The 24200-nt window shown below is 37.4% G+C and overlaps 1 protein-coding gene across 1 annotated transcript in view; it reads left to right on the forward strand.

Annotated features, from left to right (window-relative positions):
- SLC13A1 (solute carrier family 13 member 1) overlaps window positions 1-21179 on the forward strand; it is an 84187-nt gene extending 63008 nt beyond the window's left edge. Inside the window, exons 8-15 of the mRNA XM_028136603.2 lie at window positions 574-693; window positions 5582-5680; window positions 6119-6220; window positions 9408-9514; window positions 11685-11794; window positions 16642-16803; window positions 18806-18943; window positions 21042-21179. Of these exons, the coding sequence (XP_027992404.2) occupies window positions 574-693; window positions 5582-5680; window positions 6119-6220; window positions 9408-9514; window positions 11685-11794; window positions 16642-16803; window positions 18806-18943; window positions 21042-21179 (976 nt within the window). The remainder of the gene's footprint in view (window positions 1-573; window positions 694-5581; window positions 5681-6118; window positions 6221-9407; window positions 9515-11684; window positions 11795-16641; window positions 16804-18805; window positions 18944-21041) is intronic.
- Window positions 21180-24200: the final 3021 nt, after the last annotated feature.

Genomic DNA, 24200 nt, shown 5'->3' on the forward strand with positions numbered 1-24200 from the left:
CCAGATTTACTCCCTTTGACTGAGGCCCAAAGCACTGTCTAATTCTAGGAAGAAAGGACTAACCTATGTCTGGACTGATGGTTACAGTTGCTTTGGGGCAGAAGAAATAGAGAAAAACATCTCTGAGAGATAATGTGGGCTGGATCAGAGTCCCTTCCTAGGTACCTGGGATGCCTGCTACCAATGTGCAATGGTAACAGAAACTCTGTTAATTTTCATCTGTTCCCACATCTGCTTATTGCCTTTCCTCACTCATACATCCATGGTCTTAGTACTAACAGCAAAACACACGCACCCGTGCACACCTACTTCTTGTGCATTTCATGAGTAGCAGGTACTGTGCTGGGTTCTTTCACAAGCACATCCTCACGGATTGAGTCAAGGGAACAAAATTACGCAGTGAAGAATCAAGAGAAAGGGAGAAACGCTAACTTCCATTCTTAAAGGTGAACACCCCCTGCATCTTACTTTGGCTGGTAGCACGGGGGAGGGGTGAACTGTCGCTTCCCACTGACCATCGAGAGGGATTCCACTTGTCCTCTTCCCTGAACACTTTTCCATGTTTTCCCACAGGCGCTACCCTAGCTGTCGATGCATCAACTTTGGATCGTGGTTTTTGCTTTCCTTCCCGGCTGCTATTATTATTCTATTCTTGTCCTGGATTTGGCTTCAGTGGCTTTTCCTGGGATTCGAGTAAGTACATTGTCCGTGTTCCTCAGGTAAACGAAGGTGTCTGGGTTCTGAGTTCTCTGCTGCTCTCACCTGTTTCTCGAAGCTGCATTTCTGCATTGCTCTTCCCCACAAAGCTGACCTGGATGAGCGCATGCTTTAAGCTACTCGAAAGTACCATGTAAACTACTGTTCACTGTGGAAGAGAGTTTGTGGAAAGCAGCTCCATCTTGGTTTCCTTTGAGTCCTCAACCGATAACATGTTAATAGGCCAGGAAAGCATAAGGGGCTCATTTGGATGAGGAGTGAAATTTGAAGAAGTGTTGCCCTTCCCCTTGGCTTAATGTGGGGATTTCCTCAGGTTATTGAGCTACTGTATGTCAAACTGTAACATGCAGGGCTTCCTGTTTCACCCTAGCACCAAAACGGATATGTCCATGAAAAAATAAAGGTCTGAGAGAGCTCTGTGCAAACAACATTGGATTCAGAATCAGGAGACCAGGGACAAAGGCTGTGGCTTCTCCAAGCCAGACCACTGACCTTTGCAAGTCCTGATCCATTCTCAGTCTCAGCCTCCTCAGCTGTAAAACAACAGACTTTAACTGGAAGATCAGTCACATCACTTCCAGTGTTGTAATTCTCACACACGTGGGCCCACGTTGAACACATAGAAGACAAGGCAAGAAACACTGATCAATCAAGAGCTGCTAAAATGTCAAATGTACGCATTCAAGGAGAATTTGCAAACGTTACCTTGGCTGGGACAGAACTTGGTGATCCATAAGTACCAATGACACATGACTTAAATGACAGCCAGTATTTAAAATTATAAAGGGCTCCACAGAAAAATGGAAAATGTGGCTTATATATTTAACATAGAAAACAATATTAAAAAAAAAAAAAAAGAAGGAAGGGGAAGAGGCTGTATGTCAAACCTTGAAGATTTTTCTCCTGAAAAATAAAGCAATTCAAATTCATTTTTATAGGGGCTTTATTTAATTAATTTCAAGGGTGAATGAATAAAACAGCATGCTATCCACCAAGCAGGTGAGCCTGACATCAGCTCTTTGTACTTCCCTTGGAAAGCAAAATACCGTGACCAGGTGCTGCTCCATGCCCACACCGACATTTTCCAAGTCAAGTCACATAAGGACTGGTATTTCCCCCTCTCTATTCCTCTCCCTGGTTTTCCCCCAGAACCTCTGCAATTGTATTAGTAGTGGGGAGATGGTACTGATTATTTTTTTTGAAAAATATTTTTTGTCCAGATTGTGGGAGCAGCATGTGGCAGTGCTCCCGCTGAAGCAAATGTGTGGAATGTCACTGACTTCAGCAGGTGGGCATCAGTGGGGAGAGGCCAGCTGCATACTAAATGCCCCTTCCTGAAAACCAAGCCTCCAGGGGCCTATTCAGTTGTACAGGTAGCAGTGCAGGCTGCAGGGGACAGGAAACCCAAACCAATGGAATAGGCAGACCCACCGCTGTTTCCTTCTTTTTTTTTTTTTTGCTACATGCAAATGACTTTATAAAATTGTATGCAACCATTGTCACTATTAGGAAATGGCCTCCCCATTTAAAAAGGAGGAATAAAAAAGGTAAAGGGGAGATCTATGGAACTGTGTTTTTCCATGAAGAAAAAAAAAAAAGAGTGTGAAGTGCAAACATTAGGCAAAGTCCATAAATCACAGCCAGTGGCATGTTTAAACAGTCCCCTTGCTGTCCACTGTTGGTTAGACACTGCGCAACTTCATGCTCCAGCTCATTTTTCAGTGTCCTTTTCAGTCTGTCAGGGTGTTCACCTCCAGAGGTTTTAGATCGACAAACAGAAATGATCAGCCACTCCTCTGGCAGGCCACCATACATTCTGATTAGTGTGTTGGCTGTTAACACAGTTAACTCTCACATTATAAATGATCCCAACATACTGGGGACGAAGAAGCTCATCTGTCAGTGCCACCAAACTTATTTAAATGGAGAGGTTGAGGCGTTGTCATATGCTTCATCAGTTCCTTTGTGAAGGCATTAACCTTCATTTACAGCAAAGCCAATTTATTTATGATTGTTATTCCCACTTAACTATTTATGGTCCCCAACCAAAGTGGCAAAATACAAATGCAGTCTACAGGGTGGGAAGTAGTTTCGAAGGAGACTCACTCCTTTCTTTACTTTTCTATTCTACAGATGGTTCTCAAGGAGGTCCATAGATTAGTCTCTTACAATAGCATTTATATTAGTGAAGAGATAAAATTTTGACACTCTAACTAGTAATTTAATTGATCTTAAATGCAACAACATCCACCTAATTATGTTCATGGTTGGAGTGTGTACAGTACAGTGATTATGAATGTAATAGAGGCCCAATGCACAAAATTCGTGCAAGGGGTTCAGCCCTCACAGCCACGGTGACTTGCCTTGGCCCTTGTAGTCCTGGCTTCGTCCAGAAGGTCTGTCTGGAAGGTCATTCGGCTGTCCAGTCTAATTAGCATATTACGCTTTTATTATTATAGATTACTGAAGAATTGAGGAAATTCTGCTCCTTCAAAAGCAATAATAGTCCAAACAAGTTTGAATAATGGTGTCACACGAAAATAAATAAATACTAGTATACACTAAGTGGCCAGATTATTATGATCTCTGAATGCAAAATAATCTGGCCACTCAGTGTATATCCTATATAAAAGGCTAATATGCAAATTGTCTCCTCGACCAGGATTTCCACCAGCAGGCAGGCTGGCCAACCACCCATATCCCCTCCTCCTGGCCAGGCTGGCTGGACCCCACCCGTGCACAAATTCATGCACTGGGCCTCTAATATATATATATTGAGTGGCCAGATTATTATGCATTCAGAGATCATAATAACCTGGCCACTCAGTGTATATATATATATGTCTTTGTGTGATAGCTACCTTCAGAATACGTCAGTCTTCCTATTTACTCCCTCATAGATGTCCATGTTTACCCCAGAAATTTTACAAAAGAAAATACTATAGCTTTATTCTTTTTTAAAACTGCTTTATTGAGATATGATTGACATAGAAAGAGCTGTAGCTACTTAATGTATACAAAACTTGTTATGTTTGGAGGTAATTATAAATCATGAAACCATCATTAATATCAATGCCATAAACTCATTCATCACTTCCAAAAGATTCCTCCTGCATCCTTTACTGTTTTCTTTTTTCCCTTGTGGTAAAAAGCACTTAGCATAAATCCACCCTCTTAGCAAAATTTTAAGTATACAATACAGTATTGTTAATCATAGGTTCTATAACTTACTTATTTTGCATAACTGAAATTTTGTACCCTGTAACTGACACCCCCCCCCTCTCTTCCCCCCACCCCCAACCAGCCCGTGGCAACCACTATTTTTACTCTGTGCTTCTCTGAGTTTGAGAATTTTAGATTCCACATATAAGTGAGATCACAAAGTATTTATTTTTCTAAGTCTGGCTTATTTCATTTTAGCATAATGCCCTCCAGGTACATCCATGTTGTAGCATGCATCAGTGCTTTATTTCTTTTATGACTAAATAATATTCCATTGTACATATAAATCACTTTTTCTTTATCCATTTGTGTGTTGATGGACATTTAAATTGTTTCTATACCTTGACTCTTGTGAATAATGCTGCAGTGAACATGTGCATGCAGATCTCTTTGAGATCCAGAATTCAATTCCTTTGCATTAGATATCCAGATGTGCTTTTTATATCTACATATGATGTAATCTAATGGAGCTGCTCATAGACATTCCAAGAGATAATTCCTAAGAATATAGGCATTTCCCATTTGTTTCTTCCTCTGGAGGGATTTTTTAAAAATCTAAGTGTAGAGCCCTACTTCACACAAAAATTGTTCAAAGTTGTAAAGACCCTGGACCTCAGGACAAAAAAATTAGTCACCAGGAAAAAGGTCACTAAGATAAGAAGCTAAAAAGAATATAAACTGACAGATACTATTGGAAGTAAGTTGAAAAATTATCTAGTGGAGGCTATTAGGACATAAGAGGTGAGGAAACTTGGAGAAAAAAATGTGATCGAGTTGGTTTTAGTTCTGAGAACAGATCCAGATTGGACTACGTCCATGATCAGTGTATGTGACCTCCTTGCCCTAGAGCAGTGGTTGGCAAACTCATTAGTCAACAGAGCCAAATATCAACAGTACGATTGAAATTTCCTTTGAGAGCCAAATTTTTTAAACTTACACTTTTTCTAACGCCACTTCTTCAAAATAGACTTGCCCAGGCCGTGGTATTTTGTGGAAGAGCCACACTCAAGGGGCCAAAGAGCTGCATGTGGCTCACAAGTCGTAGTTTGCTGACTACGGCCCTAGAGTATAACTTGAGTGTAGTATGTTTTGTAACAATTGATGGGTCTGACAACCAACTGTCTCATAAATTTGACAAAAGTGCTGTTGAGTTGATGAATCAAATATTTACCATGTAAGCCAGTGTTTACAGGTATCGGGCCAAAGAAAATATCTTTGACACTGCTCCTGCCCTCAAATAATTGATCTAACTAGTGAGATAAAATTCACTCATGTGCAACAATTAACAATCAAAATATATAATAAATATATTAAAATATATAACAAGTACATAATAAAGTGTTAAATTGGAGATGAGTGGAACATGGCAAAATTTTAATAGTGAAAAAGGACTTGGAAAAGGAGGAGATCAGTGGAAGATGGCCTGGAAAATATGGAACAAAAAAATAAGCATTGAAAATTGAGCAAAATGGGCAGAAACAGAAAAGGGGGGAGGGAACATTCAAAGAAGGAGATGGAGGTATAGGTGAAAAGCTCAGATTTATGTTATTAGCAGAGAGATTTGTATGTTATGAAGCTTTCACGAAAGTATCTTCTAGAAAGGGAGAATCTTATGATTAATTGGCTTAATCACTCTTTTCAGTTTTAAGGAGATGTTCAAAGGTGGAAAGACCAAGACAGTCGAACAAAAGGCTTATGCTGAAGTGATTAAGCAAGAATACAAAAAACTTGGGCCAATAAGGTAAGATTGCTGTGTGCGCACATGTGGATACACACACACACCCATACACACACACAGACCCATACACACACATAGCTTATACTGCAAGTATTTATTAAAAACAAAACAAAACAAACAAAAAAAACCCACATAATTATTGGTAATGTATTTTTAACACTCGATAACAGCCCCGGGTGTGCTAACCTTTGTGAAAGTAAGTGCTAACCTCCACATGACAAAGTGCACACTTTCTCTACATAAAATTTACCAGTAGGATGGCAAGAAGCTGACAGACCCACCGAAGAGTAACGACCTTCTCTAACTGCACTGATTCGCTCGAATTATCGATACATCCAGTGTTTACTGTTTAGTGTTCTGGTGAGATTACTCCAGCTCAGGGCGTTTCTACGAATGTCCTGACTGAGAAAATAAATGAAAGGATTGCAAATATTTTTACAGGTATCAGGAAATTATCACCTTGGCCCTCTTCATTGTGATGGCCCTGCTGTGGTTTAGCCGAGATCCTGGGTTATTTCCTGGTTGGTCTAAACTTTTTCCCGGGTAAGCATTACCTGTGATGTTTGTCAGCCCTTCCTCTTTGGCACTCTGCTTTTCTCCTAAGTGATTCTTAGAACTCTGGAGGATTGTCTGAGATTTTCTTCTTCCTTTCCATTGAAAAGAATTCTTAATTCTAATCCTTTCAGGAATTAAAAAAATGATAAGGAATGAAATCCAAGGAAAGGCCTCAGATAAGATAACCACACTACCAATGTAACTAAAATTCAAGCTTCTTTAGACAAGGCTATTTCCATTCCTACAAAATTAGAAATGCAATCTGCCAGGCAGCCATGTTCCATGGCAATTAGGAGTGTAGACTTGGGAGCCACCCAAGTTGGGTTCCATTCCTGCCTCTTCCACTCGCTTTAGGCAGGTCACATCCCTGGGTTTCTTCCTGGGTAAAATGGAGTTTATAGCGCTTAGAACAGTGCTGCCCTTCTCCCTATGTGAAAGGCAATCTAAATGTTTATTATGTAAAATGTCACTCAGTGTTTCTTAATAACCTGGTATGAATTCATGTTCTGTGATTTTTGCCGACTCACTTTTTTTTTTTTTTTTTTTTTACTTCTATGGGGGATTATTTATTTGGTTCAGTATCTTGTCTTTTTCTCTGTTAATGTCAATTAAACACCAATTCACCATAAACCCATGCCTGCCCCTATTTTTTAGGTAAGGAATTCCTGATTAAGTAATAAATCTGATTTTACAAACTTCTGTTAGAAGCTGGGTCAGAGTTAATTTTATCTCTCAATGTCTTACATACCAGCAGTCAATGCTGAATCATGTGAACTGGGCGGGGGGGCGAGGGGGAGAAGATGGCAGCATAATTTTCTAAATTAAGAGCCATCCCACATGTGATTATAAATACTTAGGTTTTGAGATTTGTGTTCCCAATCTATCCTTTACTGAATTAATCTAGTTTCTAAATTGAGCAGATCTCTGATTTGGACTTCCTGTCTCACACCCCCCACCAAGACTCAATGTATTCGGGGGCAGAAACCAAAATTGTTTGAGTCAAATATATTATTCCCACATAGAATAAAGAAATTATTATTATTATTTTTTAAATCAGAGCCTTCTGGTTATACAGGCATTGCCAGCACTTTTTAAAGCTGCAAAATCTGAGTCCAAATTCCTAGTGAGCATACAAGTGTAGCAATTCAATGTGGTAGCATGTTTCAAAGAATCTGCTTTAGCTTTATACACTTTTTGTTTCCTTTAAGACTAAACCTTTTCATTTTGAGAGGTCTAAAAAAGACAGCTTCCAATTATTCAGTGCAAGCTATTGAAAGCACATGATTGTTTAAAGTTTGATGGTACTATGTAGTTTTGTAATAGGACTAGACCAACATAAAAAATAATTCTTCCACCTTTTAAAAATTCCTCTTCTACCATCCTAGGTAAGGAGGGTCTTTTCTAAACACCAATGTGTAAAAACTAAATGAAATCAAACAACAGCTAATAAAAATAAAGCTGAAATCCTAATAGTAAATTCAATGTAATCAGTTTCTAATTTCTATTCCTTACAGGAGGGGAATGTAATTCAGGAGATGTTTTGTTCATAGCAGAAAAATAGAGTGTATTTGCTATGGGCAGGTGCACATGTTACCTAGAATTCTGAGATAAAACAATAATAAAAGGAACAAAGGTTTGAGATAGGAAGTGATTTGGAGATATAAATAAAACAAATGAAATTTATGTAACCTTACCTTTTGTAATACTGAAGCAACCTAAATTAATTTAGAACAAATGAAAACTAAAATAAAAATAAACATAATAAAATACTAATAGTTTTAAAAATATTTGGAAAATAAATTATTTCAGTATTTATGGCTTGATTTCATTTCATCAGTATATATTCTGTAGAATATATTTGTAATGAAGAGGTTTTAGGCAGTTAGATGTTCCAAAGCTAGTATGAGAGATCAAGATTTATAGCTTCCACCTAATGTTTTCATTCCATCTGTTTGAGCTTGGACTGAGTCCAATGTGTCTTCATAAAAACAAAATTAGATTACATGATGCCTGACCTAATTTGGCAAAAAATCCAACTGTAACTTATAATAGAGTTAAAAGAAATAAGGAATAATGAAAATGTAAATATTAGTTAAGTTTATTGAATAAAGTACACCAAGGTAGCTTTTTTACCCAACAATGCAAGAAAAAAAAAATCTACATTTAGGGAAAACCAACTGTGTTTTAAATTGTCAGCTTGAATAATATAATGCATTTCCTTGATTTTAATTTGTTCAAGTAAATTACAAGAGAAAAGAGCTTCTATAATATGCCTGCATCATTGAGTGACAAGGTAGCAAAATAACCTTTAGGATATAAAGATTTCTTCTCAGAATCCAAAGATTCACTAGTTCAATATGACTGACTTTTATAACCAAATTCTAATTATTTATGCCTGTTTCATTCATATCTAGTCTCCAGGTGCTTCTTAACTGATGAGGCTTCTGGGAACCTGTCTTATTTGCTGGAATATCCTCGTGATTCTAAATCCCCATCTGTTCCTGAATCACTCTTAATTTGAACAGTGATCACTTATGAGCATCTCATAAGCCATTCTAATAATTAATATTCTTGATTAAGTTTCATTGGGTGCAAAGTATTAAATGGGTTGATTTCATTTGTATGATATAGCTAGGGTTTATAATCATGGAAGCAGATGTTATAGCTTAGAAAAACAGATCATTCACTTTCACAATTTACAAAAGAGCTTTCAAGGACTCTAGAAACATTCATGCCTTGCCACAATTCAATACTAGGATGTTATAAATCAATTATATGAGGCTTTGCCTAGCCTAACAATTGTTTCAACATCAATTCTCTGCCAATATAATGAAAATAAATAATTCAAAGAAAAAGTTATTTACCAGAGCTGTGAGCTTTGCCAAAAGGGACATTTGCCATGTTGGCCTAGTAGGTCAGCATGTGTATACATGGTTTTGAAAAGAAGAAGAAGTATAGAGAAACAATGGAAACATGGTCTGAGATTTTCAGTTCCACTAAATTACTTAGTGGGGAATCATTTAGTAGGAAATCCATAGATTTTTAGAACAGATTATCCAAAATAAATACTCTATACCACCACTATTGCTTGTATGACATAAACATAGTCACTTAGTGTTTCGTTCTGAAAAATTCTGGATGTCATTTGTTAATGAACACATTTGTCCTTTTTCAGGTATCCTGGTTTTGCTACAGACTCAACTGTTGCCTTACTTATAGGACTCCTATTCTTTATTATCCCTGCTAAGAAATTGACTAAAACTACACCTTCAGGAGAAATTGGTTGAGTATTATTTATAATTCCAAATGAATTTGACTGAAGAGCAAAAAATATACAAAATTCTACTGGTTTCAGTTAGCATTTAGAAAAAAAAGGATGGACATATTGACACACTTCCTGTTTGCACACTGTAACCCCTAGTCAGGCAACACACATCTTTCTGCTTCAAGAAGGATCATCCTACTTTGCAGAAGTGAGAAGTAGATTTCCTTATGCTCCATGTTAGGACTCTGCTATGAGTGATATTATTTGGTCTTTGATAAGCTCACTTCTCCTCTCATAATCAGAATTAATCTTACTATTGGCAAACATAGGAATAAGTCATTACTTCATGATGAGCCCTTGGTACTAAATGCTGAGGATCTACAAAGGTGAGGAGTTTCAAGTGAGTTACAGACTCATAATAGTCCTGAATAAAGTGCAGATCAACTCTACACTAGCTCATAACCTAGTGTCACAATCGGAAGAAAAGGTATTCAGAGGGAGCACTCATTGTCTTTATAACACATGGACAAACGTGTGCATGTTTATATGAGTATACTCACTTCGCCCACACACAGACACAAACACATCTTAAACATAGGATTCATCCACATCTGAATGCTAACACATCATGTTTTAGGAAGTCAGATTCACATGTTGTCAGTGTGGGACAAATGGTTTAAAATTGTCTGTAAATAGTCTGGTAGAGTAGAATGTGTTTTTTTATTGTTGGCTTTTCTTTTATTTTTCTTTCTTTCTTTCTTTCTTTCTTTCTTTCTTTCTTTCTTTCTTTCTTTCTTTCTTTCTTTCTTTCTTCCTTTCTTTCTTTCTTTCTTTCTTTCTTTCTTTCTTTCTTTCTTTCTTTCTTTCTTTCTTTCTTTCTTTCTTTCTTTCTTTCTTTCTTTTTCTTTCATTGGGATGGAACTGGGACTCATTCATGCTCTTGGACTGGCCCACCTGAATCCTTGAGTCAGAATCAATAAATGACTAATGAATCTGATCTCTAGGCCCTGACTAATATAAACAATATAACATAGAAATAAATGCCTTTCATTCTTCATTGAGACTAGAACATCTCAAAGTGCACTATAAGGAGATGTTGCAGTACAGACCAATGATTTCTATGAGAACCTGAGAATTCTGACCATTGCAATCTAAGCCCCATGGCCTGGCAGGGGCAAGTGTTGAGGAACTAATGTTTGACTTAACATCCCTGGCTTCAACATCTGAGTCCCCCTCAGAGAGAGCCTTCCCCCTCTCTTCCATTCTCTTTCTTCTTATTCTTCAATAATTTTTCTCCCTGATAGACTCATTTACAGTAGGTTTAAAAATAACAGATAAGACGTATTATGTTACATTTTACATGAAAGGTACACTTCAAAGATGTTTGCATTTTAACAGAAGATATGGTCTTAATTCAAGTAAGAAATAGCAAAATTTCTCTCAACAGTGAAGGGTGTGTTTGGTTTAGGTTTGGGGAAAAGGGGTGGGAAGGAAGCTAATTAGTAACCTTAGAATCTCGCCAGGTAGAAGGCTAACTGCTACATATAAATGATAAATGGACATAATGTGTTCATGGATGATCTTATTTCTCAATGAATCTATGGAGACAATAGGAATATAAAGAGAAATCCTTAAGATAATTGCTATATGAGTATTTAAGGGGTCTCATGAATGATGCTTAAATTATTTAACCTGAATTTTGAATTACTTTAAACTGGAATCCTGATGAACCTGTTATGCGCTCCCCCTTGCGATTTGAAAAAATAATAAAATATTCAAATAAATACTAATGAATAATAATGCAACACTTATGCTATTAGAACCATTGGACTGTTACAGACAGTTTGCATAGCAAAGAATAGTGTAGTCCAATACACTGTTTTACTCATAGTAGGCAAAGATGTTAGTGAAATCGAATGAATAGCATTATAAATAACAATGTTATAATTTATCTAAATTCATTCTATAATATAATCTAAAGGATTTTTCCAAGTTATGACCTGTTTAAGTAATATAATCTTCCACTTAAGATAGATGGAAATTGCTCAAAGTCCAGATCAAACCCCCTATCTTAAAACAACATAGTAGTAGTAAAAACTTCTTGTGAAGTGGCCATTACAATAATGAAGAAAACAATCTCCTATCATATTTTAAGCAATGTATAACTGTAGGGTTTTTGTTTTGCAGTTGCTTTTGATTACTCTCCACTGATTACTTGGAAAGAATTCCAGTCATTCATGCCCTGGGATATAGCCATTCTTGTTGGTGGAGGGTTTGCCTTGGCAGATGGTTGTGAGGTAATAACCTGTGTCTAAGATTGTTGTTGTTGCTGTTAATCCTCACATGAGAATATTTTTCCCATTGATTTTTAGATACAGTGAGAGGGAGGGAGCGGGGAGAGAGAGAGAGAAACATCAATATGAGAGAGACACATCTATTGGTTGCCTCCTATAAGTGCCCGACTGGGCCTGGGGAACAAACTTGCAACCCAGGTATGTGCCCTTGACCCTGTGCAAACCTGTGAGCCCTCAGTGCAGGGGCCAACATTATAACCACTGAGTCACCCTGGCCAGGTCTGTGTCTAAGATATTTAACAATTAACTAGGCTACTCCAAAATAGAACATGGGGACATTCAAGCCTTTGTTATATTCAGCTTCATCCTGTCATTTTAATGACACAGGTTTCAATAGCCATGCAGTAAGTATATCATACAGATGAGGTGAGTTCAGAGTTCAAATCATTTTACAGGCTCCAAGCATAAATTTTTATGATGCGTGACAAAAGAAATAAAGCATAGAAGATTAGAATTCTTAATTCATGAAATAGTATTAGAAGACTAGCTTAATAAGAAAAAAATAAAAATCATACATATGGTGACTACTAGTGAAACATTTTTTGTTTATATTTTTACCTTATTTCATGATGGATTTGAGTAGCTCTCAGAGTTCTCTGGAATATATCATGGTCTTAATGTGGTCAAAGAAGGACAATAAGAAATAATAGTAATGTATTACATTATTTATTTATTACATATTAAATATATTAAAGGTATTGTATACACATTTGTGGAATAAAGTCCTGAGAGAATTTCACACAACCATGGCTAATATTGTATTCTTTCTAATTTTAGGGAAAAGTAAAACCATAGGTGGATTAGAGTTGGCTATTTCTTGGCCTATCTATCCAGTTGATAGAAAGTAGATTATCTGGGGAAGTCACTGTCCCTTGAAATTGCCTTGGTCATTATAGGATTGCTTTAAAAATTCCATAAAAATCCTCTACTCTTGGACAAATTAAAAATCTCTTGTTTCTGGATTTTATAGCCTTCTGTGAAACACTCAAAGCTCATGGCTGTTCCATTTTCTTATTCTGTTATCAAAGTAAAAATGGTGGTGAGAGATGTTTTGTATAGCATTTTAGTTTCTGGGAAGTTAAATTTTTACACTTCTCAAGGCAAAAAAACTACCTGTTCTGTTCTCTTCTTAATAACCTCTAGGGAGACTGATTTTAGCTTCTGACTTCATTGTCAATTTTTCTGTATTATATTTGGATACTGAGCTTTCAGCAATAAGATTTAGTAATAGATGAAATTCTGAGTGCCACTTACAAAGTTGTTTTCAGCCTACATTTGGCTTGCCTTGTAGACTGCTCAAATATAAGTGAGCTGAATATAAGACAAATAGACTTTTCCACTAGTCCAGCAGATCTGGTTTCTCAGAATCAATAACCTTCATTCCTCTGCCTGCTCACTTGAATTGTGAGGAAATCAGAATCAACAATTCTGGCCTAAATATGAACTTATGTTCATCTTTCCTCTCCAGAATATCTGTCTGGATTGGACACTCAAAAGAGGTTTTAAAAGCATTGGCCAGACCCTAGTCTAGCGAACTTTAAGGAAATGAAAAGGTATGGACCTAGTCTGATGTAGTCGGCTCTCTCACTGGAAGGATGGGGAACCCCTGGAAGGAGGTCTAGTTTGCTATGAAAATCCTAGGACTACTCTTCTAGGAATACCCAGAATAGCCCTACCTTTGGGTGGTGGGGTGGGAGCCATGTGCTTAATAAGTCTGATTATGGGAAAATAAGGCCCTAGAAACTGGTTTTACAAAGACTTGAAGACAGTTAATTTTTTAAAATTTTGTCCCAAATTGTAATTAGGAAAATTTCCAGAAATAAATAACCCTTCTAATTGGGAACCATGACATAGCATTCACCTCACTGCAATTCCCTCTCTCCTAAGTGTCCCTTGATATGTTTTCAACATGTTTGAACTCTCATGTCCTGGTAGTCACTTTCAAATTCTTATTGGTGAATAACTCCTCCTCTCCCTTTTTCACACATTCCTGAGTTAAAAATGGAAGAATTAAACACTATTTTTATCAGCTCCCCACTGACATAGCAATAACAGAACATAAAAGTGTTAATCCATAAAGATAAAGAATATATAGCAGGAACAGTAACATATGAGAGATGTTAATATGATTTAAAATATGGAAACAGGATATTTGAGGGGTAACTGACTTTATATTGTAGAAATAGTAGAGAAGGAAGAAATCTATGGACCTGAAAAAGGATAGCCAACAAGAAACAAACTGATCCATCCACAGGATCCTGAAAGGGTTTAGAAATTGGAAGCAGCAGATTAGCTGAGAGCTGGGGTAAAATTCAGTACTAAAGGTGAAGGATGGCTTCAAAAGTGTATAAGGAGCTGTGAGCCTCACAAATACTCTCTCCAGACCTAAATAGACAGGCAACTGCTCTCTTCCCTCCCTAGTAGAAAATTTAGATTTACTCTGTAACAAAATTGAATCAATGAGACACTGGCTCACAGCTTAGTCACCTACAGTGAAGTATTTTTCTTAACAATCTTTGACCAGGCACAAAGAGCTTTCAAAATTATTATTTTGATACCTCCCTTTTAAACATAAATGGACTATATGAGGCCATCAGATAGTTGAGAACGCCTCTGATACAATAACCAGTAATAAATAAGAAAAATTGAAAAGAAACACATAAAAGCAAAGAAAATGTATGATAAAAAGAAATTTTAAAAAATTTATCATTGAGGCCCCAAAGAGATTTTAGAAACAGTAAAGATATGAAAAACAAGTAGAACGTTACTTTTTAAATAGAGGATAAACAGAAAGTAAGAAAGATCCACTGAAGATGAGAAATATTGTAAAAGAAATTTAAAAATTCAGTAGCAGTTAGAAGATGAACTTATCTCAGGAAATAAAACAAAAAGGTGAAGAGAAGGTAATATAAAAAAAAAAAAAAAAAGATAAGAAAATTAGAGTAGCAACTCCAAATCTCCAACAGCCAACAAATAGGAGTTTCAGAAGGAGAAGAAAAGGAAGAAAGAAAAGAAAAAAAAAAATAGAAGGACATTTCCAAAAATAATACAAGAAATTTCCCAGAACTGAAGACTCTGAATTCATAGACTAAAAGAGCTACTAAGTACCCAATATTAAAGCATTTCATGTAGAATTTAGAAACCTTGGGTTTGATGGTATGATCCCAGTGGCTTCCAGAGGTGGTGGGGGGGCGGGGGGAAAGGGAGAATATATGTGGTATAATGTTTGCTAGCAGCATCTAAACATCGATAAAATCCATTCTTACAATATATGTAATTATATTTTAAGATGAACTTCTATCAATATGACTTAAATGGCACTCAGACTTTTTCCATCTAAAAGTAAAAAAATAATAAACCCACAAAAGTATAAATCAAGATCACAAATAACATACATAATATCTGGTATCCATAACTGGGGATATTTTGCTAACTTTTGATCTAAAGGTATACTGCTTATAATTAGAGCTTTTCTAAAATATGCCATTCCCAGTTTGACCTGGGCATAAAATTCACACATGCAGTAGTTAAGTGAAATCTTATAAATGGAAGATTTTCCCAGGTGGGAGTAGAGAATAGAATAACATACCTATTAATTTGCATCCAGCTGATTTCTTTGTACTATGTACAATGAATCGAAGATCAGAATGTCATCAGACTTTCTGGCTGAGCGATAACGATTTCAAGTCTAGAATTTTATAAGAGCTAAAGTATCAAAACAGTGTGAAAAGAAAACAAAGAGGTTTTCAGACATGCAGAAACAAACATAAAAACAAAGCCTCCCATTCACCAACTCTCAGAAAGCTATAGAAGCAGGTCTCCACCAACACAAAGGCATTAAGAAGAAAGGATTCCCACAGAAGGAGGGGAGGGGAGCTCATAGTACACCAGTGAAGAGAGGTCTCAGAACAACAACAGTAGAATTGACATGAAGGACAACTAGTCCCCATGGAACAGAAGGAGGGAATACTCCAGGACGGACATCTCCCTGGGGGAAAACGAAAAGGAACAATATGTTTGTCTACTTGTGGGGAGTTTTCCAATTTTACTAGAGAGTATGCTGAAAATCTGTGACAGGTACTTAGAAAACCAAGCAAAGAATGAGACTATTATTTCCTGGGAAAACAATAGTAGAACAAAACAAAAAAAGTAAATATGATCATAATACCTTAAATGACTTGGTATGAACAATGTTCATATAATCATAATGGTAAACTTTAAATATTGATTTAATAAAAACTGTTGATATATGAATGTAAGGGAATGGAGGGAGAGGAAATATACGTGTGGTGGATGAGATCTGGTGAAAGAAAACAGAATCCTTACTTAAGTCGGTAAATAATGTCTAATTTGAAAATTAGGAAAAAGGGTAATTTTAAAAAATAGCCATAAATACCTAAACATAGCTCTAAATAGCTAATCTCAGTTGAAAGTTGTTGTCTCTACGGAACACTATATAGGAGTGGAGGGAGGTACACCAGAAGGGCCATTCTTTTCTTAAGTCCTATCATTCTAGTTATAAATGTCCACATATATTAATTAGATAACATTAACATTTAATTGAAAAATATAGGAGACAATTCAGACTTTCTAAAGCATATTGGTAGTGTTAAAATAAAAATAAATGAGAGCTTCTACAGGTCAAAGCCAAGCCACAGGAAAATATGAGAGGTTAAAATTATATGTTAGAAACAGAGTTCTTAGAGAAAATAATGTTTTTTTTAAATAAATTTAAATTGTCCATTAAAATGAACTATTAATGAATAACAAATGTAAATTTGTTTTTGTAGGCATCAGGACTATCTATGTGGATAGGACAGAAATTATCTCCTCTAGGATCATTACCAGTATGGCTAATAATTCTGATATCTTCTTTGCTCGTCACATCTTTAACAGAGGTTGCCAGCAATGCAGCTACCATTACTCTCCTTCTCCCAATATTATCTCCACTGGTGAGTATCTCACTTATCCCATTTATATTCTTTATCAAAAGAGCAGTGTTCTGCTTTGCTTGTTCTCATATTGTGGAATAGAATCATTTTGGGCCTGAATGGTCCTCCTGGAAATCACTGGTAGAGGGTCCTTATTTGCATTCCTACCTTTTAGGAGACCTCAACTCAGCAGAACTCTTTTCTTCCCACATTCAAGCAGCAGGATCTTAACCACTTACCTTCTGTCCACCCCAATTTTCAATTTGCAGATAAGTGGGATGGCCAACCCAGATCCTTTCCAGCTGTAAGACTTTTAGGTCCAGTGTTTCCTGACAATTTTAGTATTTAGACCTCTAACTCTGACACTTCTCCCTCCAGATTAGTTCTGAATTTCTGAGAACTGCTTCATGTAAGTGATTGAAAACCTAGGCTTACGCTTCAGGCTTCAAGCTTAAATATCTTAGACACAATTCTTGACTTCCCAGGGAAGAATTTTCAAAGATAAGTAAGAAGCAGATCTGCAAGGAGAGAGAGAGGGATAGACTGTCTTCCCTTCTTCTCCCCACCTAGCTAGCAATTACAAGAAATAGCTTTAAGTCAATGTTTTTCTTATGGGTTTGGTGAAAGGAAAGCACTTTAAATTAAGAGGATTGCCCTTCTGGAATTTTTCTGCTACTAGCTCAAGGGGCATATGTTAGCATTCTTGAGCTGATGCTTGCTTCAAAGTAGAAAAGAAATGTTGGGATTTAAATTGGCAAGTATTGTGGTTTTTTTTTTCCTGGTTTATATTTCTCAACATAGAGCAGCTAGAAAATTATGTGATAAATTAAGAATCATGCTAATGTGATGATCCCTAAACAAGTTTTAAAGTATATATGTCACAGAGGCTGTGATGAGAAGCCTTGGAGCTGGAGGGGCCTGAGAGCCTACCTAAGCTCTACTGCTTGTCAGCTGTGTGTTTGATGAGTGACTTTTAGACTTTTCAGGCCTTGGTTTCTTCATCTGTTATTTGGTCATAAGGGCATTGTGAAAGTTGAGTTATATGTTATATATAAATGTATACATATAGTTTGTGATATTATTTTATACATTACATATAATACATGGAAGCTTCGTATATTATATATAAACATATCCTATCTAATAAAAGAGTAATATGCAAATTGAACATCACTCCAACACACAAGATGGCTGCCCCCGTGTGGTCAAAGATGGCTGCCCCCATGTAGACACAAGACGGCCACCACATGATGGCCAGCAGGGGAGGACAGTTGGAAGGGACCAGGCCTGCAAGGGAGAGCTGTTGGGGGGGGCCAGGCCTGCAGGGGAGAGCAGTTAGGGGTGACCAGGCCTGCAGGGGAGGGCAGTTAGGGGTGGCCAGGCCTGCAGGGGACGGCAGTTAGGGGCAAACAGGCTGGCAAGGGAGCAGTTAGGCATCAATCAGGCTGGCGGGGGAGTGGTTAGGGGGTGATCAGGCTGGCAGGCAGAAGCGGTTAGGGGCAATCAGGAAGGCAGGTAGGTGAGCAGTTGGGAGCCAGCAGTCCTGGATTGTGAGAGGGATGCCCGGTAGGATCGGACCTAAAGGGGCAGTCGGACATTCCTCGAGGGGTCCCAGATTGGAGAGGGTGCAGGCTGGGCTGAGGGACACACACCCCCCCCCCCCCCAGTACACAAATTTCGTGCACCGGGCCTCTAGTATATTTTATATACAGGTAAACACTTAGCTCCCAATAAATACCCAATAAATAAATAAATGGTTGCTGTTTTTGTTTCTGGAATAAATGAAACTTGATTTTCTAAATAAACTGAGCTATAATACTTAAATGGGCACTAATAAGCATATAAACAAGAGAAAGAGACATTATATGAAAAATATTCTTCAAGTTATAACTGCATTTATATATAATTTTATGTCTTAGGTTTCTACGTGCTCCTGGGAGTTTGTTATTATAATTTTGCTCTATTTATGCTTTATGAATCTCAAAATATTACTTAGACTCTTTTTTTTTTTCTTTTGCAACAGGCTGAAGCTATTCACGTGAACCCTCTGTATATTTTGATACCTTCTACTCTGTGCACTTCATTTGCATTCCTCCTACCAGTAGCGAATCCATCCAATGCTATCGTCTTTTCCTATGGCCACCTAAAGATTACTGACATGGTGAGTGAGCTGAGAGAACACTGTCAGGCTCAGGAGCCAGTCTTGGTGAAGTCTTAGCTTCTACACATGAATCAACTGCCATGAAAAAACGTGACTTGAGTTCTGATTCTGAGAGTGATTGTGTCATAGAGTGAGTCTGGTTATAGAATTGTTTTGAAGAGTGATAACCAGAAGCAAACATGTCATTGAATGTATAGTCAGGAATACAGAGATACTGAATGTATCAGCAAAGAATATGGTCAACACAAAGGCTCACCCTTACATGTCAAGATCAGATCTAACTCGACCTAGGCTAAGGGAGAAAGGGCTAATGAAATTTAGCAATCAAGCACTGTGGTTTACTATCACCAATATTTGTGCGGCTGACATTGACTCTGAATAAGACATGAGGCTCAGTGCCTGACTGATGCAAAGCCATCTTTCTTGTTCTGATTTAATAGCAGCACCTGAAGTGAAAGCACAAGCAAGTAGTAATAGAGAATCTAAGAGACAAAACATGCACATTTTTGCCAAATACGAAAGTAGTGATAATCAAGAACTAGCTTGAGAATAGTCTAGTCTCCTCCCAATTTTGATTGCCAAGTTCCAGGCCAAAACAAACAAGAATATAGCCAAAGTAAATTCGGGGAGCTTGCTATGCAAATGCGACTTCAAGTTAAGTCCCAGATCCCTTCCCTTCACACAGATTGCTAAACCCCTCAAGGTAAAAATCCTGGAAACACCCCTATGGAGAAGTCATGTACTATCATTTTGGTAAAGACAATGTGCATAACATAAACAATGTCCTTTGTATGTGAGCTTTAAAAAGAAAAATGAGCTGTAACCGGTTTGGCTCAGTGGATAGAGCGTCGGCCTGCAGACTGAAAGGTCCCAGGTTCGATTCTGGTCAAGGCATGTACCTTGGTTGCGGGCACATCCCCAGTAGGGGTTGTGCAAGAGGCAGCTGATCGATGTTTCTCTATCATCGATGTTTCTACCTCTCTATCCCTCTCTCTTCCTCTCTGTAAAAAATCAATAAAATATATTTTTAAAAAGTATATATTTAAAAAATATAAAAAAGAAAAAGAAAAATGAGGTTCTGGAATAAATGAGTGGCTTGCGTGGACAGGAAAGGGGATCTCTGTAGTAATCACTGCCGGGTGTCCACCTTTTGCTTTGATACAGAGGGGCAAAGATGAGCAGATAGTAAATATTTGGGGCTCTGTGGGCCATATGGTCTCTGTCACAACTCCTCAACTCTGCCCTTGTGTCATGAAAGCATTCAACAACAATATGTAAACAAATGGGTGTGTTGTTGTCCCATCAAACTTTATTTATAAAAACAGTTCATGAGCAGTAGTTTGCCGGCCTCTGTTTTAATGGATAGGAAGCAACTTTGAGATTGTTTCCTGGACACCAGAATGATGATGTCAGAGCCAGAAACATGGGAACTCTAAGAAAGATGAATAGAGGTGACATTATTAAATCTTAACAAGAGAATACCGATGGGTAAACTATTAATAATATTGACTCTGAAGGATCCAGTTATCACATAGTGACCTGAACTTTATCCACTGAAATACAAAACCACAAACTCTAATTTTGATTTAACATGAAATGGTAGATTTTTAAAAATCCTCACAAGAGGATATTTTTAATGATTTTTAGAGAGAGAGGAAGGAAGAGAGAGATTGATGTGAGAGAAACACCCATTGCTTGCCTCCCATACTCTTCCCTACCAGGGTCCAGGGATAGAACCCGCCACCTAGGTATGTGCCCTGACCAGGAATCGAACCTAAACCTTTTGGCATACAGGATGATGCTCCAGCCAACTGAGCCACCTGATCAGGGTGAAATGGCAGATTATTAAAGAGATTTTTTTCTCTAACCAGAATGGCCAGTATATTCCTAAGAAGAACTTCTCTAAAACTCTTCAGGTAAATGGCATTTAGTTGGGGACAGATTCTCTTTGGAAATGAATGAAAGAACTCATTGTTTTAGGAAATCAACAGTTTATACTAATCATTTAGTATGCATGTAAATACATTCTGTAACGGTATTCCAATTTCCTTAAGTTTTCTTTTTAGGAGACTGACATTTATGCTCTTTCCTGTTCAAGGTTAAAGCTGGACTTGGCGTCAACATTGTGGGCGTGGCTGTGGTGATGCTGGGCACGTTCACCTGGATTGTGCCCATGTTTGACCTCCATACATACCCTTCTTGGGCTCCTTTAGTTAGTAATGGGACCATGCCATGACAAGCACCAATGCTCTGACCACCCTGTGGTGAGTTTGGGGAACCATTAAGAATTCACTGCAGAATTTCACTCTGAAAAACTGAGGACACATTTAAGTCCATCCCGGTGTAGCTTCCGCACTTCCAGTGAACACTCGAAACCTGCTGTCACAACTCAGTCTGCATTTCCTCCGAGATGCAGCCAGAGTGCCTAAGTGCCTTCATCAAGAAGCCCACAGTTGGGATTTTGCGCATGGACCATAAGAATCCTGCTTCATCACAAGAATAATTTATAACTTGACCTTCAAAGAGGTCATTTGTTTCATCTTACCATTTGGGTTCAGTGTGACATTTCAAATGTCAATTTATTATTTGAGAAACTTCCCATGAAGCTATATATATAGAAAATAAAAAAATACAAGTTAATTACATACTTGGATAAATTATTTCTGTAGTGTTGTTCAAGGGAATTTTCTGAAGAAACAAAATTGTGGTCATCTTGTGGTATAAAAGCAAAATTTAATCTAAATAAATGCGAATCCAATAAACAATAGAAACCTCATATATAAGGACCAATTTCCACTTGACCTTATGGTTAGAGTAATATAATTTGTACTTTTATGATCTCAGTGCACTGAGAAATACATTTTGTAGACCTATGATTTGCACCATTAGCACAGTTAGAAAAGAAAGCTAAACACTGTAAAACTATTACCACACTTAAGTATAATAATTTTGCTTAAGTGTTTATCTTATTTTAGAAATACATAATGTCATAAATGATTCAGAAATTTAAATGAATTCTCACTTCATATGTATACATGTGTAGAAAAAAGTACATAACTCCGTTATATCAACATTGAAATAAAAAAAAAACACAGGAAAAATAAGGAATGAAAAATTAAAACTCTTGGGATACTTATAAAAAATATAAATTATTTATGGACAAACCATAAAGAGAAAAGAACTGAACATTTAAACAAAAGTAGGAAGAGGCCCGGCTGGTGTGGCTCAGTGGTTGAGCATCAACCTATGAACCAGGAGGTCATGGTTGATTCTCGGTCAGGGCACATGCCCAGGTTGCAGGCTCAATCCCCAGTAGGGGGCATGCAAGAGGCAGCTGGTCAATAGTTCTCTCATCATTGATATTTCTATCTCTCTCACCCTCTCCCTTACTCTCTGAAATTAATAAAAATATTTTTTAAAAAAAGAAGGAAGAGAACAGTCTTCTAGCTCTCAAGATGTGAAAGAATAAAGTCTATTGGCACTTCAAATTTAGACTAAAGGGAGAAAATGTAATCAAAAACAAAAGAAGATGGGTGTATAGAAAAAGATGGAAAAGTTAAAGCGGTAATTCTCATGAAAAAAATAAAATGAAAGGTAAGGCTTAAAAAATACCTTCGCAATTTTTAATTTTCATGAAAGTCATCAAACCTGATTTGGCTTTATTGTAAATTAAATATAATAAAGATTATTTTTATTAAAGACTAGGGGCCCGGTGCACAAACTACACTGGGGGGAGGGGGTCCCTCAGCCTGGCCTGCACCCTCTTGCAGTCTGGGAACACTCAGGGGATGTTCAACTGATGGCTTAGGCCTGCTCCCCACTGGGAACAGGCCTAAGCTGCAGTCTGGCCTCCCTCTGCAGGAGGTGACTCCAGCGGGCTGATGGGAGGGGGGCGAAGTGGGGGGGGTGCCTGCCCCAAATCGCCCCACCGCTGCTGCTGCCCATGGTCTCCCTCTGCAGGAGGAATGGCACTGGCCCTCATCGCCCTGCCATTGGTCTCCGCCATCTCCTCCCTCTGCCCACCGGCACGTGCCTTGGCTGGCCTGACACCACCTGCTCACAGGCCCTGCCCCTGCTGACCAGTCACTCTGCCATTCAGTCTATTTGCATATTATGCTTTTATTATATAGGATGATTTTTTAAAACGGAATACATTTCTTTAGGAGATTATACATTATAGATGGCCTATATTCATTATTTGTCTATTGAAAGCTTAATAATTTCCTTCAAGGCAAAATTTGTCCATTTAAACCTTAAATTATAATATGGCTGCTTTGTGTATCTCTTCTATGTTCACTCTTTCACCTAGTCCCTTCCCTATCATGGTACACATTTATTTATGATCCATAGTATCAATTACATTTCTGCTTTTTTTCTAGCCGTTCAATTTATCACTGATGAATTACATTGTATGAAGAATACATTTTTATTATGAAAATAAAAAAATGACTTTTCAAATTATAATGAATAAGTTTTGTTCTCAAGAAAATAATGTAAATATTTCAGCTTGAATCATTCTAATAAATTACTTCCAACAACTGCCAGCTGAGTACAGGAAAAATAATACTTAGTCGAAATTTGTTTACGTGAGCTAGATAGTTCTCTTGCTACATCTCTATGTTTGGTTGATGTATCAAAAATGACTTAATTCACCCATTTCACGTTTGCCCCATTTCCATCAAGTCCTCAATCTCTGTTAGATTGAGAGTAGATACTGTCTTTGAAAGTTTCTAAAAGGCAGCCTTAACAGATGATCAAATGAATGTTTGTCCTCCCACTCTGTGGCAGATAGTGTTTTTGTTATTTCCTTGATCCTTACTTAAGATTAACTAGAAATTTCTGTCACTTTAAATTATAGTATTTTACTGAGGATTAAAACTTGTCTAGATAATAGTCGCTATTTCACTAAGTGCCTTTTACTGTCTGTTCTTCTAAGCACTTAGAGGGCTTCACTGGCATATGTGCATTCTTCACTCACTCCAACTGCCTCTGTCCATGTCAGCATCTTGAGAATTCAGACTTCCTTTCTCCCAATTGTGTGCACTGCTTTCACCTTAATTGGTATCCAAGGCTTTGTTCTCTCCTTTTCAGCCTGGGAGGTGAGAAGGTACACTTTTAGCCAATATTTCTAATAAATGTATTAGCAAAAATTAATAACATAATATCATGGCACATTAATTGTGTCTTGAAATGTGTACTACATCTTGTTATATGTAAAAGATTATTGTTAGATATATCTCTGCCATGGCTAAATCTC

This window comes from Eptesicus fuscus, chromosome 14 (genome assembly GCF_027574615.1).
Source record: "Eptesicus fuscus isolate TK198812 chromosome 14, DD_ASM_mEF_20220401, whole genome shotgun sequence".
NCBI lineage: Eukaryota > Metazoa > Chordata > Mammalia > Chiroptera > Vespertilionidae > Eptesicus > Eptesicus fuscus.